At 38.7% G+C, this 21,408-nt stretch overlaps 2 protein-coding genes across 5 annotated transcripts in view; one reads left to right on the top strand and one right to left on the bottom strand.

The window, feature by feature from the left end:
• Positions 1–21,408, bottom strand: part of LOC132398276 (uncharacterized) — a 1,154,100-nt gene that overhangs the window by 43,377 nt on the left and 1,089,315 nt on the right. The window lies entirely within an intron of this gene.
• Positions 2,599–21,408, top strand: part of LOC132398271 (U2 snRNP-associated SURP motif-containing protein-like) — an 81,361-nt gene continuing 62,551 nt past the window's right edge. Inside the window, exons 1-5 of one of the 4 annotated variants that reach the window (XM_059977437.1) lie at positions 2,599–2,819; positions 5,308–5,350; positions 6,873–6,953; positions 10,806–10,920; positions 17,642–17,766. In XM_059977437.1, coding sequence (XP_059833420.1) covers positions 2,614–2,819; positions 5,308–5,350; positions 6,873–6,953; positions 10,806–10,920; positions 17,642–17,766 — 570 coding nt within the window. In that variant the 5' untranslated portion in view covers positions 2,599–2,613. Of the gene's footprint in view, positions 2,849–3,749; positions 4,964–5,307; positions 5,351–6,872; positions 6,954–10,805; positions 10,921–17,641; positions 17,767–21,408 lie in introns of those variants that run through there. The other 3 variants (XM_059977440.1, XM_059977441.1, XM_059977438.1) reach the window with 3 other exon arrangements.

Raw genomic sequence — 21,408 nt, 5'->3', positions numbered from 1 at the left:
AAAATGCCTGCAGATTCTAGAATGCCTTTTTAGAGCAGCTCGTGATTGAGCACACTAGGTAATCAGCTATTCTGGATTGGGTATTGTGCAGTGAACTGGAACTGTTTAGAGAGCTTAAGGTAAAGGAACCCTTAGGAGCCAGTGGTCATAATATGATAAAATTCACCTTGAAATTTTAGAGGAGAAGCTAAAGTCAGATGCATCAGTATTGCAGTAGAGTAAAGGGAATTACAGAGACGTGAAAGAGGAGTGGGTCATAATTGATTGGAAGGGAACACTAGCAGGGATGTCAGCAGAGCAGCAATGGCTGAAATTTCTGGCAGCAATTCAGAAGGTGCAGGATATATACATCCCAAAGAAGAAATATTCTAAAGGCAGAATGACACAACCATGGTGGACAAATGAAGTCAAAGCAAATATTAAAGCCAAAGAGATGGAATATAATAGATCAACAATTAGAGGGAAGTTAGAGGATTGGGAAGCTTTTAAAAACCAATAGAAGGCAATTAAAAAGTCATAAGAAAGGACAAGATGAAATACAATGATAAGATAGCCAATGATATTAAAGATACTAAAACTTTCTTCAGATACATAAAGTGTAAAAGAGAGGCAAGAGTGGACATCAGACCACTGGAAAATGATGCTGGGGAGGTAGTAATGGGGGCTAATGAAATGACAGATGAACCGATTAAGTACTTTGCATCTGTCTTCACTGTGGAAAAACACCAGCACGATGCCACAAGTTAAAGAGTGTTCGGCGGCATAAGTGTGTTAAGTTGTCATCACAAGCGAGAAGGTTCTTGAGAAACTGAAAGGTTTGAAGATACATAAATCACCTGGATGAGATGGTCTATACCACAGGATTCTGAAAGAGGTGGTTGAAGAGATCGTGGAGGCATTAGTAATGACCCTTCAAAAATCTGTTGATCTTGGCATGGTTCTGGAAGAGTGGAAAATAGCAAATGTAACTCCACTGTTCAAGAAGGGAGAGAAGCAGAAGCAAGGATATTATATGCCAGTTAGTCTGACCTCAGTGGCTGTAAAGATGTTGGAGTCCACTGGTAAGGATGTGGTTTCAGGGTACTCAGAGGCAAATATAAAATAGGCCGTAATCAGCATGGTTTCCTTAAGGGAAAATCTTGCCTGACAAATCTGTTGAAATTCTTTGAAGAAATAACGAACAGGATAGACAGATGAAAATCAATGCATCATTGGATTTTTAGAAGACCTTTGACAAAGTGTCACACATCAGGCTGCTTAACAAGTCTAGAGCTCATGGTATTACAGGAAAGATACTAGCACAGATAGAACTTTGGCTGATTGGCAGGAGGTGAAGAGTGGGAATAAAGTGAACCTTTTCTGGTTGGCTCCTGGTGACCAGCAGTGTTCAACAGGGGTCTGTGTTTGGACCGCTTCTTTTTACACTATATGTCAATGATTTTGATGATGGAGTGCATGGCTTTGTAGCCAGGATTGCAGACGATACGAAGATAGTTGGAGGGGCAGGTAGTTTAAGGAAGCAGAGAGCCTACAGGAGGACTTAGACAGATTAGGAGAATGGACAAAGAAGTGGCAGATGGAATACAGTGTTGGTAAGTGTATGGTCATGCACTTTGGTAGAAGAAATGAAAGGGCAGACTGTTTTCTAAATGGAGACAAAATTCAAAAATCTGAGGATCAAAGGGACTTTGGAGTCCTTGTGCAAGATTCCCTGAAGGTTAATTTGCAGGCTGAGTCCGTCGTGAGGAAGGCGAATGCGATGTCAGCATTCATTTTGAGAGGACTAGAATATAAAAGCAAGGATGTAATGTTGAGGCTTTATAAAGGAGTTTGAAAAATTGTGAGTTTTTGGGCCCTTTATACGCTGACATTGGAGAATGTTGAAAGGAGTTTCATGGAAATGATTCTGATATTGAAAAACGTCATATGAGGAGTTTCGATGGCTCTGGGCCTCTAGTCACTAGGTTCATAAGATTGACGGGAAACCTCATTGATGGAAACCCATCGAATGTTGAAAGGCCGTAATACAGTGGATGTTTCTTATGTTGGCGAGGGGAGAGGCTAAGATCAGAGCACACAGCTTCAGAATAATGTCAATTTAGAAACAAATGAGGAATTTCTTCAGCCCGAGAAAGATGAGTCTTTGGAATCCATTGCCATGGGCAGCTGTGGAGGGTAGGTCACTGGGTATATTTAAGCCAGAAGTTAATTAATTCTTAATTAGTCAATGCATGAAGATATATGGGGAGAAGGTAGAAGTCTGGGGCTGAGAAGGAAACTGGATCATCGATGATGATGAAATGGCGGAGGTGCCTTGATGGGTCAAATGGCTTAATTCTGCTTCTTTATCTTACAGTCTTATCAGTATGAGATGAGGAAATAAATTCAGCAATATATGAATCTGAGGTTCTCCAGAATGGCTCCCAGAGGTGTAAGTAGTCCTGTGAGATAACAACTAAGTGAATCATTGAAATAGATAAAATTCACTGTGAGCTTGATGATTCCTTTGGAATTTCCAGTACTAGTCTCAAAACAAGGGCAAGTCACTCAGAATTTTGGTGAGGAGACACTTGTTCAGCCCGAATTGGGAATCTCCACCCGAGAACCGGGGAGATGGGTCACGGACAGGACAAAAATGCGTATTTTTTTATTGAAGCTTCAAACTCCCGCGCTGGGCGGCCGGCCGACGCGCATGCGCAGAGGCGGCGCTGGCCGGGACTCGGGCTCCGCGCAGTTGCTGCGACCAGACGGCGAGCGCGAAGCTGTTGTGCTGGACGGACAGCAGCCCGAGGCCTCGGCTCCGGGCCGAACAGGAGCCGGTGACCGGGGAGAGCAGGCGGGTTGCAGGGCAAGTGGCTGGGGAAGAAGGGCGCAGAGTCAGGGATTGTATTGCGCGGGGTGGTGGAACTTGGATGCGGGCGAGGCCTGGCAGCTCGGTGCTCGCTCTGCCGGGGATCGATCGTGTCAGCGCCCCGGCTTCACCCGACCGCGCTGAAGCCAGACTCCACTCCAACTCACCACTTCGACCCCGGTCCCGCAGGACCCTCCCACGCCCCTCAGGAGCCGAACCACACCCACGGAGCCGGATACACGTCACTCCTCCCGGCCCACCTGCGACTCCTGCATCCCGGCTCGACCCCATCCCACTGCTCCCCGATTACCGGACCGCTCCGTATAACCCCTACACCCGAGCTGTCCATCTTCATCACTGATCCCCCATCCTTTTCAGCTCCGTACTGAATATCCTCACCCTCTTCAACTCCCCCACCCTCTTCAACTCCCCCACCCTCCTCAACTCCCCCACCGTCCTCAAATCCACCCACTCTCCTCAATTCCCTCCACACCCTCCTCAATTACCCCAAAACCCCACATCCTCCTCAATTCCCTCCGAACCCCCACACCCTCTCAACTCCCCCACCCTCCTCAACTCCCCCACCCTCCTCAACTCCCCCACCCTCCTCAACTCCCCCACCGTCCTCAAATCCACCCACTCTCCTCAATTCCCCCAAAACCCCACACCCTCCTCAATTCCCTCCGAACCCCCACACCCTCTCAACTCCCCCACCGACCCCCCCACCATCCTCAACTCCCCCCAAACCCCCCACATTCCTCAGCTCCCCAGTGATTCCCCCCCACCCCCCGCCGTCCTCAGCTCCACACCGGACCCCCCCCCCCATCAACTCCTCACAAGACCATCCCACCCTCGTCAACTCCCCACTGGACCACCCCAACCCCCTCACCCTCCTCAACTCCCTAGTGACCCCACCCACCTTCCTTAACACCCCACCTACCCTTCTCAATTCTCCCCAACCTCAACTGTCCACGAACACCCCACCCTCCTGAACTCGCCCTCCCACCTTGCTCAATTCCTTGCCTCTACAGCTCCTCCCTCACTACCATTCAGGGCTCCAAATAGTTTTTTGAAGTGAGGCGGTTCTTAACCATGAGTCTTTTGGGGTCATCTACTGTATCTGGTGCTCCTGACGTAGACTGGGAGACTGTTTCTTTGAGCACCTTGCTCAGTCAACCACAAAAAGCAGGATTTTCCACTCCACCCATTTCAATTCTACTTCCCATTCCAATTCCAGCATGTCAGTCCATGGCCTCCTAGATTGCCTCGATGAGGTCACATTCAGATTTGAGGAGCAACACCTTATATGCCATCTGGATAGCTTCCAACCTGATAGCATGAACGTTAATGTCTCAAACTTCAGTAACTGTCCAAACCCTCCTCTCCTTCACCATTCCCCATTTTTAAAGGGCTGGAGAAAGGGTAATCTGATGGGAAAGAACAGTAGACCATGGAGGGAAGGGAAGGAGTACCAGAGGGAGATAAGAAAAGTTCCCTTTCATACCTCTTATCTGCTCATGACCTCCCTCTGGTGGTACTCCTCTTCCTTTTCTTCCATGGTCTTCTGTTCTTTCCGATCAGATTACTCTTTCTCCAGTCCTTTATCTCTTTCGCCAATCAGCTTCCCAGCTCTGTGTTTCATCTATCACCTGCTACCTTGCACTTCTTCCTCACATCCCCTCACCTACTTATGCTGATTTCTTCTCCCTTCCTCATCAGTCCCAGTGATGGGTCTTGGCGTGACACTTCAACTGTTCATTCCCATCCTGACCTGCTGAGCTCCTCCAGCACTTTGTGTGTATTGCTCTAGATTTCCAGCATCTGCAGTACCTCTTCTGTATATGTATTCCATTTTCAGCGTTTCATAAAATTCCTTTATCTCCCATTTGAGAGTTTCTTATTTTGATTCTGTTCATGGATCGTTCATCTTCCTCATTAGGATAATAATATTTAAATCTCATCAGAGTATGAATACAGCATTGGTACTATCTGAGACTTGGTATCAATTGAAATACATCTTTGAAGAAATGGTGTTGCACTCCTAGTTGACATATTAATTTGCAACCAGACATGAGATGAAACAAATTCTGAAGGCACTATGTTTAATTCAGTGTGAGTTGAGTGAATATTGGACTTTCAAGAGTATACAGTTTTTCAAATCTGAAGAGTTTTGCTGTTTATTTCTATATGTAGCGAGTTGAAATTATGCTTCTCTTTAACTTGGGATTGTACTACATGATGGGTTAAATTAGTGGACCTTTTGGATATATCTTGACTTTCAACCTTTCCATTAATTCTCAGATGCATTTGCCTGGTAACTTGGTGAGGTTAAATTCAAATAGATTTGTGTGTTAATTCACTATTTAATACAGACCCTGTTGTGTGTTCTACAAAACCACTCTTGAAGCTCTTCATCGAGAATACATTTTGAGTCTTTGCTATTTTGTGCTTTTCAGTGTTGCTTGGCGTGGAGGAGTATTGATTCATCATCTGAAGATTGTAAGTAATTACCAAGAAGACATTTCCTTGCCCATGTTTCACCTGATTCCATAAAAAAATCATGTGGTCCAGCCAGTTACTGCCTCTTGTTCTAACATTTGAAGCAGTATGTATCCAAGGATCATGATAGAGGAATTTGGTTCATTGCCAATGTCAGATTGCCAGATCATAATGGCCATCCAGTTCTCTCATCTTCCTAAATTTGCCAGCAGATTTGTGCTAATGATTTCCTAAAATTGATATGAATGATACTGAATCAACTTTTAGTATCAGTCAATATCAGATTTTCATTTCCCAGTTTTAAACGGATGATAATGGCATCCAAATACTGATTTGGAGTTGGATTTAAGGAGAATACTGAAGAACTGGAGAGAGAATCCCTGATTCTGGTGCTTGGGTGTTCGAATGAATAGCCATAAATAGTGCAGCAAAGAGAACCGGGGATTCATAAAAGATCCAGACTAGAAGAATGGAAACCTTAAATGCTAGACGAGGAGGAATTTGCAAAGAATGAAGCTGAATGAGAATTGACAATTGAAAAATAAGGAGAGCTAGAACTGTAATTGATTTTGGATGATCCGGGGGTTGGTATAAGTAGGTAAATGGACCCCTTTTTGCTTAGTATTATGAGAGACTGGGGGCAATCTTTGTAGCTCTTTCAATGCATTGCTTGATAGTGACTACTTCGTCGGGAAGGAAAGATTAAAATTTGGGGTGATATGCAAGTTAGTCATTAGGTCACACTAATAATTTGAGCCATTTAAAAAGAAGTTCCAAATTGCACAGTATTTGTTTCTCATTGTATCAGTCTACTGGGAAACTTGTGATGTCACATGTTGATGTCATGGACGTAATTCTTTTGCTAATAAAACAGATCTTTTTTTTCTCAACTAGTTTAATTAAAACAAAAAAAATCTAGTGAAATAGTAGTGGTTTTAAAAACGCTATAAAACACTGTTAATCTATAAAAAATATGATAAATTGATTGAAATTTTGTTTTGAAAGTTATTCCATGTTGGTTCTCTTGGAAAAAGTATAGGTTCTGGGCAAGAATAGACCTTGTAGTGCATTCAATTTATGTGAAAGATACGTGAAAACATTTTGAGAAAAGCAATAATGAATGACATCTTTTGGAATTTAGAATCCTGTAATATTGAAGGAGGCAATTTAGTTCATCATGACTATTGTCACATCTGTTCATCAGAGCCTTGAACTGAACTTAGTCTTTAATTGTAATTAAGTATTGTGACAACTAAAAACAGTTATTTATTGTGTTATTAAGAGGTTGCTAGCAATTCTTGCTCCTAATTTTTATCACACTTAGACTAGACCTTCATTCAGAACTCTTATTATTGAAAGCAATTGCAGTATCTTGAGTAGTTTTTTTTAAACTGTCGATGTTCAGTTGTGACTTACGAAGGAACTAAATTAGAGCACCTGATGATTTACCAAGTGTAGCAATCTTCATTCTTGAAGTTAAGCCAAAAGTTTAAAACCATGTTGACTTGTGCTTTATCTGTAGAAGATGGCAGAAAACAAACTGAAGAATTTAGTTTCAAAACGGACTTTAAGTAAAAGAGGACAGGAGGATCTGAGGAAGAAGGTTTGTGCTGCTTTAACAGTTTAATAGTGCTTTGTGAATTATTTCTGTCAGTTGGGGATTGTGTGATGAAAAGTAGCTAGTAGTTAAGTGAATGTATTTTTAGATTGGATTGTTCCTACAATAAGAATTATAATTTGTTGAAGATATCTATAGTGGATTTATAATTTTGGAAAATTAGTGGCATCAGTTACAACTACTGTTAAGCATCATGCAACTTCACAAATATTTCTCGTAAGAACCTAAGCCATAGGATAAGAAGTATGTCATTCAGCTCTTTTAGTTACTCTTTGATTCACTATGATCAAAGTTGACCTTTTAACTGAAACAGTAGTTCCCTATACTGCCCCCCATATCCTTTGATTTCCTTAATATTCAGAAATCTGTTGAACTTTGTCTCTGTGTAAGGAATTCCAGTATTTTTCACTCGGAGTGAAGAAATTTCTTTTAATTTTGAAGTATGACAGTGCAAGACTCCTCAGACAGAGAAAATATCTGCCTTGTATTCACTGTCAAGTGCTATAAATTTTTTTGTAAATTTCATTTCAATGAAGAGATGTCTTAGTTACTTTCAAAACTCTGGATGTTATATGTCTTGTCCCTTAATTGCTCCTATTGGTAAAGCAGCCAGTTAAAATGAGTCTAGGGAATTGTTGCTGTACTCCCTCTATGTAAGTACGTCAGTCTATTTTAAATATGTCCTTTCTTGGGCAAGGAGCCCAAAACTGTATGTTCCAGGTAAAACCTCAACAGGATCCTAAAGAATTTCAGTAGAATTTCCTTACTTTTATATTCGAGTTTCTCGCAAAAAAGGTAGAAAGGCTTACTTAATTGCTTCTTACAAATGTTATGTTGGTTTACAGCAAATTTTGCATAGGTATACCTAAGTCCATTTTAATTACCCAGCCTTTCTCCATTTAGAAAAAAAATGTTATATCCTGGAGAAGTTTAAAATTCCTAATTTAGATCGTGAGAGAAAGGAGCAGAATTAGGCCATTTAGCTCATCGAGTCTGGTCCACCATTCCATCATGGCTGATTTATTATGTCTCAATCCCATTCTCTTGCCTCCTCCCCATAATCTTTGATGCACTTACTAATCAGTAACCTATCAACCTCCACTTCAAATATCCACAATGAGTTGACCGCTTTTTAAAAATCTATATACATATACTGTAATTGATTTACTTACTTAATATAATTTTTAGTTTTATTTAGTATTATTAATTTTCTCTGCTAGATTATGTATTCTGTTGAACTGCTGCTGCTAAGTTAACAAATTTCAGTTCACATGCCGGTGATAATAAGGCTGATTCTGATTTGTAGTCACCTGAGGCATTGAGTTCCACAGATTGAGTAATCTCTGGCTAAAGAAATACCTCCTCATCTTTTTGAGTGGCATCTTTTTCAGAAGCTGTGCCCTCTGGACCTAGACCCCCCCCCCCCACCCCCCCACACACACACTCTAGGAAACATCCCCTCCATGTCCACTCTATCTAGGCCTTTGATAGCTCTCTTCCCCCTCCCCCCCCCACATTATTCTAAACTCCTGCGACTACAGTCCCAGAGCAGTCAAACACTCTAGGATCATTCTCACCTCTTGACCCTCTCCAAAGCCAACAGGGGCCCAATACGGCTTTCAATATTCGCAGGTGTGGTCTGACCAATGCCTTATAAAGCCACAGCATTACATTCTTGCTTTTAGTCTTCAAAATGAATGCTAACGTTGCATTTGCCACTTTTACCACTGACTGAACCTGCAAGTTAACATTTAGGGAATCGTGCTCGAGGACTGTCAATTTAACCTTTGCACCCCTGATTTCCAAATTGGCTTCCTGTTCAGAAAATAGCCTGTGCCTTTATTCGTTCTTACAAAATACATGATCATGCACTTCCCTACACTGTATTCTGCTACTTTTTTACCCATTCTCCAAAACTGCCTAAGTCCTTCTGCAGACTCCTTGCTTTCTAAACACTACCTAACACTGCACCAACTTTGTATTGTCTGCAAACATAGCTGCAAAGCCATCAATTCTGTCATTCAAATTATTGACGTGAAAAGAAGCAGTCCCAACATCAACCACTATGGAACACTACTGGTCACCGGCAGCCAAGCAGAGAAGACCCCCTTTATTTCCACTATTTGCCTCCTGCCAGTCAGGTGGTACCTTTTCTGTAATACAGTGGATCCTTGTGCAGCACTTTATCAAAGGCCTACTAAAAATCCAAGTAAGCAACATTCACTGACTTTCCTTTGACTATCCTGCCTTTTATTTTCTCAAAGAATTCCAACTGATCTGTCAGGCAAACCACACTAATTTCTGCCTATATATCATGCTCCTCCATACCCTGAAACCTGATCCTTAATAAGGAACTCGCAACATCTTCTAACCACTGAAGTCGACCTGAATGGCCTATAATATCCTGTCTCTTGTCTAATTTCCTGCTTAAGATTTCCAGACCTACAGAACCAGTACAGACCTTAGTGATTCTTGAAAGCTCAGTACTAATGCCTCCAAAAAATCTTCAGCTGCCTTTTTCAAAACTGTGGGGTGTAGTTCACCTTACCAGGTGATTTATCTACCTTAAGACCTTTCAACTTCCCAAGTGCATTTTGTTTATAACAGCAACTACACTCACCTCTTTTCCTGACATTCGAATTTCTGGCATACTGCTACTGTCTTCCATAGTGAGGTCTGAGACAAAGTACTAAGTTTGTCCACCATTTCTTTGTCCTCTATTACAAACCCCTTAAGTGTCATTTTTCTGTGGTCTGATATACACTCTCGCCTCTCTTTTACTCTTTATATACATTCAGTGCCCACTTTATTAGGTACAGGAGTAGAACCATTGTCTCCAGCTGCTATAATCCGCCCACTTCAAGCTTCAATCTGTTGTGTGTTCAAAGATGTTCTTCTGTGCACCACTGTTATAAATGTGTAGTTATTTAAGTTAGTATCACCTTCCTGAAAGTTTGAATCAGTCTGACTACTCTCCTCTGACTTCTGTACACTCACAAGGTGTTATTACCCACAGAGGAGCCACTCACTGGATGATTTTTGTTTCTTGCACATTTCCTGTAAACTGTGGAGACTTGTGTGTGAAAATCCTAGGAGAGCAGCAAAGTCTGAGATACTCAAACCACCCCATCTGGCACCTACAATTATTCCATGGTCCAAGTCACTTCGGTTACATTTTACCCCATTCTAATATTTGAAAAACAACTGAACCTTTTGACTATGTCTGCATGTTTATGCAATGAGTTGCTGTCAAAGGACCGGCTGATTAGATATTTGCATTGAAGAGCAAGTGGGCACTGTATCTAATATATATTTATCTCTCTCTCTCTCTCTCTCTCTCTCTCTCTCTCTCTCTCACACACTCACACACACAGTTAGGTATTCTCTTGTTGACTAGCTTACTTTGTATTTTATGTTTTCTCTCCTTATTGCCGTTTTAGTTGCTTTCTGTTGGCTTTAAAAAAACTTCCCAATCCTCTATCTTTTCACTAATTTTTGCTATATTATACGCCCGCTCTTGATTTTATGCTGTCTTTGATTTCTCTTGTCAGCCATAGTTCTCTCATTCTCCCCTTAGAATACTACCACTTTGGGATGTATCTATCCTGCACCTCCCGAATTGTTCCAAGAAATTCCAGCCATTACTGTCCTTTTTTGCTTAACTTTTGGCCAGCTCCTTTCTCATGCCTTTCTCTTGCAGCAATATCTTCAGATTTATATTTGTGGTATAAAGGAATTTTAATTTAATGCATATTAGAGAACTGTTTCACTTAGTAATATACTTTGTGATAAGGGAATAATACTTGGAAGAGAATATATAAATGGTTGTTTTTACAGGAAGAAGAGCTAAAGGCAGCTGAAATCTATGAAGAGTTTTTAGCCTCGTTTGACTCAGGTGATACAGGAAATGTAAAAACTTTTGTGAGAGGCGAAGTTGTAAATGCTGCTAAAGGTAATTTAAAATATATTTTTATATTGGTTATGCTAAAATACTGCAGTCTTTATGGTTATGAGAATGAACTGCAGACAGTTTTGGGTACTGAAATAATTTGTAAATTATTTTGTGCTGTCAGTTTTAACACTAATGGAGATCACCAGGAGATGCTCATGGAGTGAGTACTGTTTCAGATTCGCTCCATAACCTTTACTTTTCTTAACCTATGATCACCCTTATTTAACTTACTTTTGCCTACACCAAAAGATTCTTGCTACTTTTTTGGACTTATCTTTAAGAGTGTACTGTGAATTTTGAAGAAATGAGTACAGAAATGGCTTTGAGATTTAAAGGGCGAGACCCTGGGAAAGATTCTAATGGCAACGGAAAGAAAAAGAAGACCGATCCTAAGCATACTGAATTGACTTATGAAATGTTATTGGAGCTTTTAAATGAAAAATTTGAAGAACAATGCCAAATTTTCAAACAAGGTATAAAGGCTTTTCAGGATTATATGGATAAGACTGATTTAGTAGTTAACCAGCAGCAAGCTCTAATCGCAACTTTGCAAGAGGACGCTGGGAAGCGAGACTTGATAATTGAAAAACTGGAGCAGAAATTATCTTCGACGATTAAACAGGTGGAAACACTTAAAGCCAAGAGTGTCGACTTTGAAAATCAGTCTAGAAGACAGAACTTACACATACTTGGTCTCCCAGAAGGTATTGAACAAGGGGACCCCTCGAAGTATTTTGCTCAACTTTTAAAGGATGTGTTCCCTTCTGTATTCCCAGACAGTCCTCCGTTACTTGATTGCTCCCACAGAATTATGCGCCGATCATTAAGTCCTTCATCTAAACCATCTGTTGTAATTGTTCGATTTTATTAAGTGCATGTCAAAGAGCAACTTATTTGTGTGGCTCGGCGTTGAGGAATGGTTAAATTCAAAGATTTCGAGTTTAGATTAGTGGAGGATTTTAGCCCAGAAGTAATGAAGGCAAGGCTTCTTTTTAAACCTCTGATGTCCGAATGTTATGAGAAAAATCTAAAACCAGCGCTATTATACCCTATGAAGCTTAGAATCTCGCCTCCGAATGCACCACGCCGTGTTTTTCTCTCCACATTTGAAGCTCGAAGCTTTCTGGATGAGAACTACCCTACTGCTTCGGATTCTCGTCTCTAATAAATGAGTGATTTTGATCGTTACAAGATAGTTTTTGTTTCCAAAACCAGATTTTGTTTCTGGCTATTGGTGTAGGTTTATTCTATATTTTATATTTTAATTAAAGTTTTTTTTGACGTACTAATCTTATTTTACTTACTTTAACCACTGTACTTTATTTTTGGTCGTTATTATTAACCCTTATTATTTACACATCAGCTTTTCATCGGATAGTTCTTTCTCCATTAACCCTTATTAAGGTGAATTTTTTTTAATGGTTTGATATATATCCTTTTCATTTTTTGTGTGACTAAGATAGCAGTTTCTTCTCTAAAATATTTCTTGCTTTTGTTTTGATTTCGCCATTTTTTTTCTCGTCTTTTTCCTATAATGCATTTCTTATCACATTTTAACTTTTTGTTTGGGTTTTAACCCGATTTATAAGTTACTAGTGTTTATATTCTTTTTGGTTTTTTTTTACTAGCAACTATATTAAGAAGTTTGTTTTAGTATAGTGATAATTACTTTTTTGGAGTTTGGATGGATCTTTTTTTCTCTCCTTTATATATTTGGAGTTGCCTTCTGCTGACACAGGGGTAGATTTAGTATCATTTTTTTTTCCCAGCCTTCTCCAGTCTTGGGATGGGCTTTTTCTTCGTGGGTGGGGGTCTCGTTTCTAAATCTATTGCTCTTTTTACCAGTTTTTTTTAGTTTTTTCATTTGGGCTGATTTTAAACTTCTAAAATGTCCGCGATGTCGTCACTTCCGGGACCGCCCCTTATTTTTGTTCCTCTTCTGGGTGCATGAGTTCATAATTTGGTTAACTCTTTATATACCAAAGGGTTGATTTTAGAAATATGGCTCAGACCATTAATTTTGTCTCTTGGAATACTAATGGCTTAAACCGTCTGATTAAACGGAAAAAGATTTTCAAAGTATTCCAAAGACTGAATGCATATATTATTTTTGTACAAGAAACTCATATGAAAAAAGAGGGCAATCAACATTTTTTAGGTTTTGGAGGGATCAGCAGTACCATTCGAATGCCAAAGTAAAGGGAGTTTCAATTTTTATTGTCTCCTCTATTACATTTGTCCAACACGATATTATTTCAGATCCGAATGGTAGATTTTTGTTAATTACTGGGTTACTTTTTAACAAAAAGGTTGCTATGGTTAATGTTTATGCTCCAAATGTGGATTATCCTGATTTTTTTAAGTCCTTATTTTCTTCTCTACCTAATCTAAATGAATATATGTTGTTAATGGGTGGTGACTTTAATTGTTGTTTAAATCCTTTGCTGGACAGATCTATATCCACTCAGACTTTACCTAATAAGTCGGCCACTTACATTAATTCTTTTTTGACTGATAATGGAATTTTTGATATTTGGAGATTTCGGCATTCTAAGGACAAAGAGTTTTCATTTTTCTCACATGTTTATCATTCTTACTTGAGAATTGATTATTTTTTTATTGACTCTCGTTTTATTCCATCTGTAATTGTTTGTAATTATGATATTATAGCCATCTCTGATCATGCTCCATTGAAACTTTCTATTAAATTTATGGATACAGCTTCTAGTGTTAGGCAATGGCGATTTGATTCTCCCTTACTGCAAGATCTGGATTTCATTAAATTTATGAAGGAACAGATCAATTTCTTCTTTTCAACTAATTCCACGGATGATATTTCTTGCGGAACACTTTGGGACACTGTTAAAGCATATACGTGGACAGATTATCTCCTATTCTGTTGGTTTGAGAAAACGTATTAAGAAGGAAACTCTTTTATTGGTTGATAAAATTAAAGAAATTGACAAGAAATATTCGACTGTTCCTAGTAAGGAGCTTTACAAAGGGTTGAACTTCAAATGGAACACGGTTTATTACTTACATCTTCGATTGAAAATCAATTAATGAAAACCAGATCTGATTTTTAGATACATAGTGATAAATCGGGTAAACTGTTAGCTAATCAATTGAAGAATGCTTTGGTTAAACGTCAAATTATTAAGATTCGTCAACAGAATGGTGAATTGACAGTTAACCATGATGAGATAAACAAATCTTTTCAAGATTTTTATACCTCCCTGTATCATTCTCAATTCCCTCATGATCATAATACCATGTATGATTTTCTTGGGAAATTGAATTTTCCAAAATTATCATCAGATGATCTTTCAATATTAGAAACTCCTATTACGAATGCAGAAATTAAAGGGGTTATTTCTTCTATGAATTCTGGGAAAGCACCAGGTCCAGATGGGTGTACAGTGGAATTTTTTAAGTGTTTTTCCTCTACTCTTTCTCCTTGGTTATGCAGGGTTTTTGAAGAAGCAATTAGATTGGGTAAACTGCCACAATCTTTTTATAGAGCTTCCATTTCTTTGATATTGAAAAAAGATAAAGACCCTACTGACTGCATCCTGTAGACCAATATCCTTATTGAATGTAGATTCCAATATCTTTTCCAAGTTACTGGCGTCCAGGCTGGAGAAGGTATTACCTCAAATTATCTCGGAAGATCAAACTGGTTTTATTAAAAATCGCTATTCTTTTTTCAATGTTAGGAGATTATTGAATATTGTTTATACTCCACGTAACACCTCAGAATGTGTCATTTCATTAGATGCGGAGAAAGCATTTGATAGAGTTGAATGGTCATACTTATTTACTGTGCTTGAGAAGTTTAATTTTAGTCCGACATTCATTTCCTGGATTAAACTGATATATCATACTCCAGTAGCCTCGGTTTTTACTAACAATCAAAGGTCTCCCTTTTCTCGTTTATTTCAGGGTACTAGACAAGGCTGTCCTCTTAGTCCATTATTATTTGATATTGCTTTAGAACCTTTGGCAATTGCTATTAGAGAATCACCGAACATTTTTGGCATTACTCGTGGGATGGATATACATAAGTTATCATTATACACAGATGATTTATTATTATTTATTTCTGATCCTGAGAAATCCATTCCTGCAGTTATATCATTGTTGGCGCAATTTAGTAATTTTTCCAGGTATAAATTAAATCTTAGTAAGAGTGAATTGTTTCCTTTAAATAGGTTCCAATTTATGGAAATTTACCTTTTAAATTAGTTAATGACTCTGTTATATACTTAGGGATTAAAATGACTAAAAATTATAAGGAGTTATTTAAGGTTAATTTTTTACCCTTAATTGATCAGATTAAATGTTCGTTCACTAAATGGTCACCATTATCTTTATCTCTGATAGGTCGGATTAATGCTATTAAGATGATTATTTTACCCAAATTTTTATATATGTTTCAAGCGATACCAATTTTTATTCCAAAATCTTTTTTTGCTAATGTTGATTCAAACATTTCTTCATATATATGGCAGAATAAAAATCCTAGATTAGGTAAAAAATATTTACAGAAGGCAAGGGAGGAAGGTGGATTGGCATTGCCTAATTTTAGATATTATTGGGCAGTTAATATCCAATATTTGATATGTTGGTTAAAGGATTGGGATTTACCTTTTAGCCCTCATTGGGTGAACCTGGAAACTAAATCTTGTACAAGGATTTTCATTGGTTTCTATTTTAGGGTCTTCTCTTCCCTTTGCTCGTTCTAAATTGCAGAAACGAATTGACAATCCGATAGTTAAACATACTTTACGTATATGGTTTCAATTTCGGAAACTTCTTGGGTTGAATCAGTTTGTTTTAACTATTCCTATTGTATCCAATTTCTTTTTTTATCCTTCTATTATAGACCAAGCTTATTCAGCTTGGAAGACTAAAGGATTACTACGATTTTGTGATTTATTTTTGGATAATTGTCTTATGTCTTTTGAACAATTATTTAATAAATATAATTTGCCTAGATTTCATTTTTTTAGATATTTACAGATTAGGAATTTCTTAAATACTGTACTTCCTACCTTTCCAAATCTTGAGTCTTCGGGTATTTTGTAGAATTTGTTGGAACTAAATCCTTCTCAGAAAGGTGTAATATCAAAACTCTACAATATAATTATGAAAATACGTTCAGAGCCCTTCTGTAAGATTAAAAATGATTGGGAAAGAGAACTTAACCTTACTATCCCTATTGAGAATTGGGATAAAATTCTTCAATTAGTCAGTTTATCATCTTTATGTGCTAAACATTCATTAATACAGTTTAAAGTTGTGCATAGGGCTCATATGTCTAAGGATAAATTGGCTCATTTTTATTCCTATATAAATACTATTTGTGACAGATGTCATTCTGAGATAGCGTCTTTAACTCATATGTTTTGGTCATGTCCGCTTTTGAAAAAATATTGGAAAGACATTTTTGATATTATTTCCACGGTATTGAACATTGATTTTCAACCTCATCCTGTTACTGCAATTTTTGGTTTACCAAAGATGGACTCAATTCATTTATCTTCTGCTTGTCGAATGATTGCATTTCTTACATTAATGGCTAGAAGATCTATTTTGTTGAATTGGAAAGAAATTAATCCCCCTACCGTATTTTGGCTTTCTCAAACTATGTTATGTCTAAATTTGGAGAAAATTAGAAGTGTTGTATTTGACCCTTCTATTAAATTTGAAAAGACATGGAGACCATATTCAATATTTTCATATGATGTAATGAGACCCTGTTCCAAATCTATTTGTTTTTCCAGTTTTGATTATATATATGTTGAGAGGATTGGAGTTGGCGACACTGATGATTTTGTTTTTTTTTATATAGATATTATAAACAGCCCATTTTTAAATTTTTTTTTCTTTTTTTCTCTTTATTAGTTATTAGGTTGTTAGATTAGTTTTTTCTAGCATAATTTTTTTTCTTTTTTTTAATATATATTATGATATAACCTAGTTTTGCTTTGTTTATATGTTATTTGTATCATTTATGATTTGGGAAGACTTAATTATATTGTAACTATTGCTTGTGTATCCTTTCTTGTTTAGTATAAATTTGTAAGTTTGTAATTCCAATATATATTGATAATAAAAAGATTGAAAAAGAAAAAGTTTTAACACTAATGAATTTTCTCCTGTTCTCATTGATGACTATGCTCCGTCTCATCTAGTGTTTCCACATTAGCTAAGAACATATGATGACTTGTTTCTGATTACTAATATTCTATGTCCATGGAACAGTTGTACCTATTTATTCCGGGTAGTAATTTCTCTCATAATTGGTATTTTCAAAATAGTCGCATTTTCTTACGTTGCATCAAAGTGAATAGGTAACCATTTTTAATGCTGATTAAATTTCAGTGATAATCATAAACGAATACGGCATTTTTGGTTGTTTGCATCAGTTTATTCATGAAAGTGTTAAAATAACTCTAAAGAAGTTTTTACCTTTTGTAAGAAGTTTATGATTAAGAGTTCAGCATTATTTAAGCTTGTACATTGCGAATACTTTTCTCCAGTATATTAATGTGATCCAACTTGTTTTTTCCTCAGTGCATTGCTAAAGCCATTTGGCATTCTTGATTATATTTGCAAGGTGCCTGCAGCAGTAATCCTGACTCTCACTTTGGATGTTTGGACATTATGCTTATTTGATGATTCTGGATCTTTTAGATTTTCTTTTCAAATTTTTCAGCTGAGACTGAAAGAAATGAAAGGAGAACCAAATTATATAAACCGAAGGCTAAGTTTGGTGAAATAAAGACATTGCAGCAAGGTACACCTCGCAGACCTACTACTACTTCTGACGTGAAGAAACCTGTAAGTATTATAGGATTTGTGATTTATATTTACTCATTGGAAGTAGGCTGATGTAATTAATGAAGTGGCCCTCTTATGACTCTAGTCAGCCAAAAATGAGATTTGGATGAGCAATAAGGTTTGGTCAAAGAGTTGAGGAGGTTGTTAAAGAAACATAAAGGGATAAATTACAGAATTTATACCTTAGATTCCAGTACAGTGATGAAGGGAATAATGAATGACAAGAGGATCAGGTTATTTGCAATTAGATTAACAATAATATATTATCTGATGAAATTTTTGACTATAATACCATAAGCAATAGGAACAGAATTAAACCATTCAGCCCATTGTGTCAGTTTCACCCTTTCATTATGACTGTTTCATCCCATTGTCCTGCTTTTTCCCCATAACCTTTCACACCCTGACTAATCAAGCATCTATCAACCTCTGCCTTAAATACACCCAATGACTTGGGTCTCCACAGCTGCTTGTGGCAACAAAGTCCACATATTCACCAACCTCTGGCTAAAGAAATTCCTCCTTATCGCTAGTCTAAATAGACGTTCCTCTATTCCGAGGCTGTGCTCTCTGGTCCTAGACTCCCCTACTATAGGAAACATCCTCTCCACATTCACTCTATCTAGCCCCTTGTAATATTGAATCAGGTTCGTGGGTCTGGTAAGTAAGAGAGGAAATGTACTGACTTTGAATTGGTATACTAATAATTTATTTACAAACTCTAAAAATCTGACCATTCATATTCCCCAAGGTAGTGACACTACAAAGCTGAATATTCAACAAACGCATATACATTCAACAAAAATACTTGTTTAAATACTTGTTTAACATACCTTCTCAATGGTCTCACCTTAAATGAAGAAGAGAGCATTGTTGCTTAAAAAGCCAGACTCCACTTGCAGCAGCACCAAATGTAATGTTGAATCAGGTTCTCACGCTGGCAAGTGAAAAGCACTGACTTTGAATAGATATATTAATCATTTATTTACAAACAATATGAATTTGACCAGACATTCATATTCCCCAAGTTACAGACTCTACAAAGCTGAATATTCAACAAGCGTCCATACATTCACCAAACATACTTAGTTAAAAGTGTGCAAAAGCATAACCTTCCCGATCATCATGTACATCCTTGCCTTAAACAAAGGAAGAAGAGATCAAGCTTTTCATGTGCCCGGAATATACCCAGGATAGTTGAAACTGGACACCAGGCAGCTATTGGATGGGAAAAGCATTTGCAGTTTCTAAACTAACCAGTCACAATGGAAGTGACTTTCAACAATCAGAATGAGGCACACCCTCACAGGACAGCCCTTCAACATTGGATAAGTTTCAGTGAGATTCCCCCCTCATTAAATTTCAGTGATTTAAGGCCTAGATCAAATGCTCATTTTCATGAACCTCATCAGAACCCTGTCCATTGTGAGCACATACTTTCTTCGTTCAAACAGCTCACAATACTTTAAGTGAGGCCTCACCAGTGTCTTGTAAAGCCTCAGCATTACACCCTTACTTCTGTATTCTAGTCTTCTTAGAACAAATGCTAATATTGCATTCGCCTTCCTCACTACTGACTCAACCTACAATTTAACCTTTAGGGAATCCTGCGCAAAGCCTCCCAAGTCAGCTTGTACCAAGGATTTTACCTCTCTGCTTCCTAAGCACTACCTGCCCCTTCACCTATCTTCGTATCATCTGCAAATTTGGCCACAGAGCCATCAGTTCTGTTATTCAAATTACTGACATATAATGTAAACCAAAATGGTCTCAATACTGACCCCTGCAGGACACCAGTCATCATCAGCAGCCAGATGGAAAAGGCTCCCTTCATCCTCACTCTTTGCCTCCTACCAATCAGCCAATCAGATATCTTTCCTGTACACCATGGATTCTTACCGTGTTAACCAGACTTTTGTGCGGCACCTTGTCAGAGGCCTTCTGAAAATCCAAGTAAACAAAGTTCACTGACTCCTTTGTCTATTCTGCTTGTTATCTCTCAAAGATTTCCAATAGAGTTGTCAGGGAAGATTTTCCCTTAAGGAAACCATGCTGAGTTTGGCTTATTTTATCATGTGCCTCTGAGTATCCTGAGACCTCATCCTTAACAATTAATTGACTCCAACATCTTCTGGCCTATAAATGTAATCCTAGTACTTCCTTCTTAAAGGGTGGAGTGACATTTGCAATTTCCAGTCCTCCAGAGCCATGCCAGAATCTGGTGATTCTTGAAAGATCATTACCAATGCCACCACAATCTCCCCAGCCACCTCTTTCAGAACCTTAGGGTGTAGTTGATCTGGTCCTGGTGACACCTTCAGACCTTTCAGCTTCCCAAGCATCTTCTGCCTAGTATTATCAATTGCTGACCTCTGATAGTCTTGAACCTCCAACATAGGGCTAGTGTCTTCCACAGTGAAGACAAGCAAAATACAGATTTCATCCACCATCTCCTTGTCCCCCATTACTACCTCTCCAGTGTTATTTTCCAGCAGTCTGTTAATCCATTATCACCTCTTTTACTCTTTACAGTATATAAATGAAAAAAACTTTAGGTATCTTCTTTGATATTATAGACTAGCTTACTTGCAGATTTCATCTTTTCTTTCATTATGACTTTATTAGTTGCTTTCTGTCAGTTTTTAGAAGCTTTCCAATCTTTCTAAACACAAAGTACACTGCAGATGCTGTGGTCAAATCGACACGTACAACAAGCTGGAGGAACTCAGCATGTCAGGCAGTATCCGTGGAAATGAGCAGTCAGTGTTTCGGGCCGAGACTCTTCGTTAGGACTGAAAAGGCCAGGGGCCCTAAAAAGAGGGTGGAAAGGAGAAGGCTGGTGGCTGTCAGGTTAAAAACCAGAGGAAAGATCAAGAGGTGGGGAGGGGAAGCAGGGAGGGGATAGGCAGGAAAGATGAAGAAGGAATGTAAGGTGAAAGCACTGTGTAGTAGAAGAAGGCAGAATCATGAGCGAGGTGATAGGCAGCTGGAGGAGGAGGCAGAGTGAAACTGTGATGGGTGAAGGGAGAGGGAGGGAATTACCGGAAGTTGGTGAATTCAGTGTTCATGCCAAGGGGCTGGAGACTACCCAGACGGTATATGAGGTGTTACTCCTTCAACCTGAGTTTAGCCTCATCATGGCAGCAGAGGAGGCTGTGTATGGACATATGCGAATGGGAATGTGAGGCAGAGTTGGTGGCTGGCAACCGCGGGATCCTGTCTGTTGTGGCAGACGGAGTGAAGGTGAGGCAACACTTCACTTGTGAGCCTGTTGGGGTCACCTGTTGCATCCGGCGCTCCCGGTGCGGCCTCTTCTACATCGGCGATGCAGATTGGGGGACCGCTTCATTGAGCACCTCCGCTCCGTCTGCCACAACAGACAGCTTGGCAGTCGAGCAGACTGAGAACAAATATGTTAGTATGGGAACGTGAAAGCGAATTACTATGGTTGGCAGCTGGGAGATACAGGGGCTATGCGAAATGAGCAAAAGTACTTGACAAACAGGCTTTCCAATCTGTCTTTGGTCTTGCCCTGTAAAGGAGACCACTGCAAGGCTCAGTATAAAATTCTGCAACTTAAGTAACTCACATTTTCTATCTGTTTGTGCAAGAACTGGCCATTTTGCTTACCATCCTTTTTTT

Source organism: Hypanus sabinus, chromosome 8 (genome assembly GCF_030144855.1).
Source record: "Hypanus sabinus isolate sHypSab1 chromosome 8, sHypSab1.hap1, whole genome shotgun sequence".
NCBI lineage: Eukaryota > Metazoa > Chordata > Chondrichthyes > Myliobatiformes > Dasyatidae > Hypanus > Hypanus sabinus.
The sequence above is the reverse complement of the archived record's forward strand: the minus strand, read 5'-3'. Positions and strand labels throughout refer to the sequence as shown.